Source organism: Brachyistius frenatus, unplaced genomic scaffold (assembly GCF_029030835.1).
Source record: "Brachyistius frenatus isolate BFR_SWC_R1_liver_20210118 unplaced genomic scaffold, ASM2903083v1 Contig_362, whole genome shotgun sequence".
NCBI lineage: Eukaryota > Metazoa > Chordata > Actinopteri > Embiotocidae > Brachyistius > Brachyistius frenatus.
In genome coordinates this window covers 36512-45000 of record NW_027210961.1, presented here as the reverse complement: position 1 = coordinate 45000, position 8489 = coordinate 36512, and the positions used below count along the sequence as shown (strand labels likewise).

The following is an 8489-nucleotide window of genomic DNA, read 5'->3' as shown; positions in this document are numbered from 1 at the left end:
CGTGTGTGTGGATATGAACATGTAAAGTGTGTGTGGATATGAACATGTAACGTGTGTGTGGATATGAACATGTAACGTGTGTGTGGATATGAACATGTAACGTGTGTGTGGATATGAACATGTAACGTGTGTGTGGATATGAACATGTAACGTGTGTGTGGATATGAACATGTAACGTGTGTGTGGATATGAACATGTAACGTGTGTGCAAGCTGTTGGGTGGTTTTTATTGTTGTTGTTGTTTACAGTCTCAGCTGCTGGAGTTGTGTCAGTGTTTCCATTAGTATGTCTGTTAGCTGCTCAGGGGATTGTTTACAGACTCACCTGTGCCCAGGTGTGTTCTCGCCTGGATGCTGATTGGCTGCTTTTGAAATGTGTTTGTTTTTAATGTGTCTGACTCCTCTGCTCTCATATCACTGTCCATCATCAGAGGACATCAAAGGACATGTCCACTGGTGACGGACATGTCCTCTGATACCTGATTAACAGGTGGTGCGGATTCCCGCGCTGTGATTGGCTGTCATGTTAGCTGGGCTTTTTCCTGCTCTCTGATTGGTCTGTTTCCATGTCAGCGTCTCTCTGAGGAGTCTCTCTGTCCAGGGCTGTGATGTCATCACCATGAAAACCTGTGGACCGTAGACCTCCTCTGACATCATCAGACCGCAGCGTCTCCCAGGTGTAACGTCCTGATGATGATAGAGGAGGAGGAGGAGGGAGCACAGAGGGCCTCCTGGTGTAGACTCCCTGTCTTCCATGGAGGCTGTCTGATGGTGATGAAGACTCCCGCTGGCGGCTGAAAGCTCTGCCGTACGAGGACTCGTCGGTGAGGACAGGTGGACCGGAGCTCACCTGAAGACCACAGGACAGTTTCCTGATCAGTCGGACTTCCTGTCCACCTGTTCAGGTGCAGGTGGTTTTATTTTGTGGACAGGAAGTCCTCAACTGACATCTCTGAGTTCGTTATGAAGACGTCGAGGAGCGTCACGACCTCGAAAGACACGTTGAAAGCTGACGTCAGAGAAGGGCAGTGAACACAACACAGAGCGTTTTGTTTGGTCTCCACCAGCGGTGTGTTCAGTGTCTCGTAAAGACGGGCGCTGTAATAAAATCTACCACAGATGTTTGTCAGGTGAATCAAAGTGTTTCGGTTCGTACCACATCCAGATGTTTTCCAACAGCGGCCGCGGCGCCGTCCTCGGCCTCCTGCCGTCGCCTCCTCCGGACGATTCGGAGCAGCACGAACACGAGAGCTGACAGAAACACGAGGAGGACGATCAGCGCCACCCCGCCCGCCAGCCGGGTGTCCACATCCCGGAACAACTGCTGCTCCGTGAACGCACCACCAGGCACTGAAAACAGAGTACATGTCAGTGAACGCACCACGAGTGTCTGTTAACTCATTAAGGAGATCAATGATTCTAATGATCAGCGGAGCAGAAAACCTTCAGCTAGCTGTCCACAACCAACCCTCCCCCACCCCCTTCCTCCCCGCTGCTCCTCCACATATATGTAAACTGTATGATGTGAGTGTTCATGTTCACCTGCTTGTCCTCTCTGCAGGACTTCGACGTCCACTGAAGCTGAAGCTTCTTCTCCGGATTCTTCGTCTCTGGCGACGACCTGCAGAACGATCGATAACCAATCAATAATCGATCAGTTATAACATCACTTCCACCTGCAGCCCGTTGGTTCCTGAACGCCTCGTTGGACAACTCTGGTTGGACAAGTTTCTGGGTACTTAAGGGGTTCAGGTGTGTGTTGACCTGCATGGCGGTGTGATGTCATACAAGTAAACTCACCTGGAGAATGTGTCGGTCAAAGGCGTGCAGTTTGTCTGTGCAGGCGATCAGAACCCCCCCCCGGGTGACTTGGTACAGTTCGGACGGAGGGTGGAGGGAGTAGTGGATGTTTGGATTCAGGCCCTGTGATTGGACAGCAATGATGACTCACCAGGTGTGCAGGGGCTAGTACAGGTGGTGCGGCGTGTGTTCTTACATCGAAGAAGTCGCGGTCTGACACCTGGACCTGTAACACCTGGTTCCCGTAGGTGGAGACGATGGAGGCGGGGCTAGAACTCTGAATGATGAAACCTCTGAAGGTGGTTCTGTTGAACACCGGAGGGAACGTGTTCTTGGAAAGAACTCGAACCAGCACGGATGTCACGCTGTACTTCAACCTGTCATCCACCTGCTGCACCTGGACAGGAGGGAGGAGCAGGTAGACGTCTCACCTGCTGTAGTAAACGGGTCGTAGTGAATGAAGTGGTGAACAGTCGGGCCGTTACCATGATGTTCAGCCTGAAGTTTGGCGTCAGCCGGCGGTCGTCCACAGGTCTGGTTAACCTGATCTCACCTGTCCTGTTGTCCATCGCAAACCTGCCCTGGTCACCACCTGTGGGGTCAAACATACTCCTCTACACACCTGGACACACCTGGACACTGATAATGACAGAGAGTTAAAGTTTGACCAGAGAGGATGCTGTAGGTCAGAGGACAGTCGATTCCTCTGTCTCCGTCCTTCGCTCTGATTGGACCAGGAGAAAACTCCAGAACCGCATCCTGAAACAGAAAACAAACACCTGGTGATCTATTCAACAACCAAATATACCTGTTGTCTCAGGTGTGTCTCTGGTGTTTCTGGTGTGTCTCTGGTGTTTCAGGTGTGTCTCTGGTGTATCTGGTGTGTCTCAGGTGTGTCTCAGGTGTACCTGGTGTGTCTCAGGTGTACCTGGTGTGTCTCAGGTGTGTCTCAGGTGTACCTGGTGTGTCTCAGGTGTGTCTCAGGTGTACCTGGTGTGTCTCAGGTGTGTACTCAGGTGTACCTGGTGTGTCTCAGGTGTGTACTCAGGTGTACCTGGTGTGTCTCAGGTGTGTCTCAGGTGTGTCTCAGGTTTACCTGGTGTGTCTGGGTGATGTTGGCGGTGTAGATGGGGCTCATGCAGACAGGAACACCTGGAGACACAGGTGTGCAGGGCAGGAATTGAGGATACTGGTCATCGCTGTCCTCGATGTTGACGGTGAGAACAGTAGATGTGTTGAATCGTTCCACGGTGTTCGATTCCTGTTTCATAAAACCAACAACAATCAGCACATTTCTATGATATTTCAGCTTTTAATAACGTTCAGTTTGATGACATCACCGATGAAGTGATGACATCATCGTCTGTCACCACTTCATCACATCGAGTCTCAAACGTTCACCTGCTGATCGTGTTAAGGGTTACCTGACCAGCTGACCTCCTCTTCATCACTACCTGACCAGCTGATGTTACCTGGGCCCACATGACGATCTGCAGGTTGGTTCTGGTCTCGTAGTCCAGAGGTTCTTTGAGAACGACGGTTCCACTGTTGGGCAGGTCGATCCTGAAGAAGCCGGCGTCCCGCTGAAGGAACCAGAGGACATGTGGTTACCGAGGACATGTGGTTACCGAGGACATGCAGCCAGTGGACAGACGTCTTACCGATGATTGGTCGATGATGTAGCTGATGGTGTCTTCGTCGGCGTCGATCGCCCTCACAGTGAAAACCGCAGAGTTCACGGACGCCAGCTGCAGACATGACGAAGACGAGTGTGATGTCTCGGTGTTTGGTGTGATGTCTCGGTGTTTGGTGTGATGTCTCGGTGTTTGGTGTGATGTCTCCGTGTTTGGTGTGATGTCTCGGTGTTTGGTGTGATGTCTCTGTGTTTGGTGTGTTTTACCTCGCTGACGGTGAGCGGCTGAATGGTTTCCGGCAGGAAGTGGGGTTTGTTGTCGTTTTCATTCAGAACTTCCACCAGAATCCTGAAGCGACTCTGAAACAGATCCGGACTCTCGTGAAGCGGCTCGGAGGCGTCACCTGTTCATGCTGATCAGTGGAGGCGACCTACCTGGATGACATCATCTTCATAACAGGTGAGCTCTGCTATCAGCATGGATCCCTGAACCTGAGACAAACACGCCTGAGTCACGTCTGATCATCCAGGTGATCATGAAGCTTTTATACAAAACACCTTCAGAGAACACTTTCAGGCATGTTCCATGCGTGTTACAGGCGTGTTTCAGGAATGTTACATATGTGTTAGATGCGTGTTCCATATGTGTTCCAGGTGACTTAGTGGTGTGAAAAAGTGTTTGCCCCCTTCCTGATTTCTTATTTTTTTGCACTTAAATGTTTCAGATCATCAAACAAATGTAAATATTAGTCAAAGATAACACAAGTAAACACAAAATGCAGTTTTTAAATGAAGGTTTTTATTATTGAGGGAGAAAAACAATCCAAACCCACATGGCCCTGTGTGAAAAAGTGTTTGCCCCCTCCTGTTAAAACATAACTTAACTGTGGTTTATCACACCTGAGTTCAATTTCTCGAGCCACACCCAGGCCTGATTACTGACACACCTGTTCTCAATCAAGAAATCACTTCAATTGGACCTGCCTGACTAATATTTAAATTTGTTTGATGATCTGAAACATTTAAGTGACAAACATGCAAAAAAATAAGAAATCAGGAAGGGGGCAAACACTTTTTCACACCACTGTACATGCATGTTACAGGCGTGTTTCAGCCGTACCTCTCGGTCGAGGACTCTGGACAGGGAGGAGTTGAGTCGGACGGTGCGACCCTCTAAGAAGAACCAGTCGGCGTGTTGCCCGCTCAGACACAGACGGACGGCGGCGGCTCCGGGATCGGAGGAGATGCTGATGTTGGAGACGAACTGACCCATCGGACTGTTCTCTCTGACGGACGCCAGGATGTCCGACCCGCCCAGACACAGACTGGCTGGGGAAGAAATGAAAGGCGGCAGAAGGAGGTGAGTCTGGAGCGGCGGTCACGTGGTGATCAGGACATTTGACAACGTTTTCAAACACGACATTCTCAGAAGTTTAAAAGTATTTTTTAAATCAGTTTTGAAACGGAGATCTTTTTATTTGTCTGGTAACAAAACGACTCAGTGACGAATTTCTTACCTGTAACAACATGATAAGAAACTCTGAGAGCCGCCTGCCACAGCAGCAGCCGGCAGGAGGGCAGCATCCTCCTCCACCTGCTCCACTACAAACAAACAAACAAACCAAAAGCCACACACACCAACAAACAAACGAACACGGTGAAATGTTTGTGCATCTTGTAAAGTGTTTTTGCATTTGACCCTCAGGGCCACGTAGATTTTTCCTGAACATCTGAACAACATGTGAAGGACATTCAGAGGACACAGGTTTGTGTTGTGTTTTGTCCGCAGGTCACAGAGAACTGACCTCAGAGCACAAAACTAGCAAACCAACAAACAACAGTGATGAGTCGACACTTGTTGACGTGACCAAACTGAAAATGAAGCCAAACAACAACAAGGTCGACTGAAACACTCAGGTGGTGAACTTTCTACTTCCTGTCTGTCCTGGTTTGTCCGTGAGACAGTTCTACTGCATTCTACTATGTTCTACTGTGTTCTGCTGCGTTCTACTATGTTCTACTGCGTTCTACTGCGTTCTGCTATGTTCTACTGCGTTCTACTATGTTCTACTGTGTTCTGCTGCGTTCTACTATGTTCTACTGCGTTCTGCTATGTTCTACTGCGTTCTACTGTGTTCTAAAATGTTCTACTGCACTCTGCTATGTTCTACTGCGTTCTGCTATGTTCTGCTGTGTTCTGCTGCATTCTACTATGTTCTACTGCGTTCCGCTATGTTCTACTACGTTCTGCTATGTTCTAATGTGTTCTGCTACGTTCTACTACATTCTGCTGCATTCTACTCTGTTCGACTGAATTCTACTATGTTCTACTGTGTTCTGCTATGTTCTACTGTGTTCTACAATGTTCTACTGCGTTCTGCTATGTTCTACTGCATTCTACTATGTTCTACTGCGTTTCGCTATGTTCTACTGCGCTCTACTGCATTCTGCTGTGTTCTGCTGTGTTCTGCTATGTTCTATTGTGTTCTACTATGTTCTACTGCGTTCTGCTATGTTCTACTGTGTTCTACTATGTTCTACTACGTTCTGCTATGTTCTACTGCGTTCTGCTATGTTCTACTGCGTTCTACTATGTTCTACATGCGTTCTACAGTGTTCTACTGCGTTCTACTATGTTCTACGGTGTTCTACTGTGTTCTACTATGTTCTACAGTATTCTACTGCATTCTACTATGTTCTACAGTGTTCTACTGCGTTCTACTATGTTCTACAGCGTTCGACTGTGTTCTACTATGTTCTACTGCATTCTGCTGTGTTCTGCTGTGTTCTGCTATGTTCTACTGTGTTCTACTATGTTCTACTGTGTTCTGCTATGTTCTACTGTGTTCTGCTATGTTCTACTGCATTCTGCTATGTTCTACTGTGTTCTACATGCGTTCTACAGTGTTCTACTGCGTTCTACTATGTTCTACTGTGTTCTACTATGTTCTACAGTGTTCTACTGCATTCTACTATGTTCTACAGTGTTCTACTGTGTTCTACTATGTTCTATTGCATTCTACTGCATTCTGCTATGTTCTACTGCATTCTACTATGTTCTACTGCTTCTACTGTTCTACTGTGTTTCGCTATGTTCTACTGGGCTCTACTGCATTCTGCTGTGTTCTGCTGTGTTCTGCTATGTTCTACTGCATTCTACTATGTTCTACTGCGTCCTGCTATGTTCTACTACGTTCTGCTATGTTCTAATGTGTTCTGCTACGTTCTATTGCATTCTCCTATGTTCTACTGTGTTCTGCTGTGTTCTACTGCGTTCTGCTACGTTCTACTGTGTTCTACTGCGTTCTGCTATGTTCTACTGCATTCTACCACGTTCTACTGCAGTCTACTGCGTTCTGCTATGTTCTACTACATTCTGCTGCATTCTACTCTGTTCGACTGGATTCTACTATGTTCTACTGTGTTCTGCTATGTTCTACTGTGTTCTACAATGTTCTACTGCGTTCTGCTATGTTCTACTGCGTTCTACTGCGTTTCGCTATGTTCTACTGTGCTCTACTGCGTTCTGCTGTGTTCTGCTATGTTCTACTGCGTTCTACTATGTTCTACTGCATTCTGCTATGTTCTACTGCGTTCTGCTATGTTCTACTGCGTTCTACTACGTTCTGCTATGTTCTACTGTGTTCTGCTATGTTCTACTGCGTTCTACTATGTTCTACATGCGTTCTACAGTGTTCTACTGCGTTCTACTATGTTCTACGGTGTTCTACTGTGTTCTACTATGTTCTACGGTGTTCTACTGTGTTCTACTATGTTCTACTATGTTCTACAGTGTTCTACTGCATTCTACTATGTTCTACTATGTTCTACTGCATTCTACTGCGTTCTACTATGTTCTACAGTGTTCTACTGCGTTCTACTACGTCTGTCCTCTACAACATGTCTTCGTCTTCTCACCTCTACAGACGGACGCCGTCTCCGTTTCAGCTGCAGAGCTTCACTGTTGTTTCCTCCTCCGACTCAGTGAGTGAGTGAGTGAGTGTGTGTGTGTGTGTGTGTGTGTGTGTGTGTGTGTGTGTGTGTGTGTGTGTGTGTGTGTGTGTGTGTGTGTGTGTGTGTGTGTGTGTGTGAGGGCATTAGAGAGCTTACACAGCATTAATAAGATAAGTAGGCCAACAAGCTGCACGACTTTAACCACCGATGTCTGGTGTTCCACCTGCTGCAGTACTCAGTATTCACAGTATTCAGTACTCAGTATTCAGTACTCACAGTACTCACAACACTCAGTACTCACAGTACTCACAATATTCAGTACTCACAGTACTCACAGTATTCACAGAACTCAGAGTAAAAGCATTGTGGTTCCGATAATCTGTGTGACCGGTACTGACATGAATAGAGTCTGTTTCTACTGTTTTTACTGTGAATCTGCAGCTTTTGATGATGTCATCATTTATCAACACGTTAATATTTAGGAGAAGAAAACCTTCAACTGGTCCTCATTTAAAGAGAACCGGACTCTGGATTCAGGACTCGGGACTGGGACTACTGGGACTACTGGGGCTACTGGGACTACTGGGGCCACTGGGACTACTGGGACTACTGGGACTCGGGACGACTGGGACTGGTACTCAGGACTACTGGGACTGGGACTACTAGGACTCGGGACTACTTGGACTCGGGACTACTGTGACTTGGAACTTGGGACTACTGGGACTGGGAATGGGACTGGGACTGCGATTTGGACTCGGGACTACTGGGACTCGGGACTATTGGGACTCGGGACTACTGCGACTTGGACTTTGGACTATTGGGACTGGGACTGGGACGACTGGGACTCGGACTGCGACTGGTACTTGGGACTTCTGGGACTGGGAATGGGACTTGGGACTGGTGGGTTTGAAGCGGGTCCAGAGCAGATTAAAGATGTCGGACCTCCTCCAGGTTCTGGACTCAGGTGCTGTTTGAATTAATCGGATCACAGCAGCTTCAGGAGCCGTTTAACGAGTAGACGCCTGATCTGGATCGACCCGGTCTGCTCACAGCTGATCCACATTAACGTCTCTGTCAATCACCTGGCCAAATGTCACACTCTT

The 8489-nt window shown here is 47.8% G+C and overlaps 1 protein-coding gene across 1 annotated transcript; it reads right to left on the bottom strand.

Annotated features, from left to right (window-relative positions):
- Positions 1–127: 127 nt before the first annotated feature.
- cdhr5-rs (cadherin-related family member 5, related sequence) lies at positions 128–7399 on the bottom strand. The gene is made up of 15 exons (XM_069724147.1): positions 7351–7399; positions 4950–5034; positions 4553–4761; positions 3868–3924; positions 3700–3792; positions 3461–3547; positions 3272–3382; positions 2896–3060; positions 2468–2558; positions 2285–2391; positions 1996–2196; positions 1800–1922; positions 1542–1620; positions 1156–1349; positions 128–849 (listed from the first exon to the last, which is right to left on the bottom strand). The coding sequence occupies exons 2-15, from the start codon at positions 5014–5016 to the stop codon at positions 526–528; spliced, it is 1908 nt and encodes a 635-aa protein (XP_069580248.1). The 5' UTR covers positions 5017–5034; positions 7351–7399; the 3' UTR covers positions 128–525.
- Between the last annotated feature and the right edge of the window lie 1090 nt (positions 7400–8489).

Bases quoted from the DNA above. Each gene is read 5' to 3' on its own strand.
- cdhr5-rs (XM_069724147.1), bottom strand. From the start codon at position 5,016: ATGCTGCCCTCCTGCCGGCTGCTGCTGTGGCAGGCGGCTCTCAGAGTT. The intron at 3,793-3,867 runs GTAGGTCGCCTC...GATCTGTTTCAG, and splicing joins ATGAAGATGATGTCATCCAG to AGTCGCTTCAGGATTCTGGT. The intron at 1,350-1,541 runs GTGAACATGAAC...CTCTGTTTTCAG, and splicing joins CCTGCAGAGAGGACAAGCAG to TGCCTGGTGGTGCGTTCACG.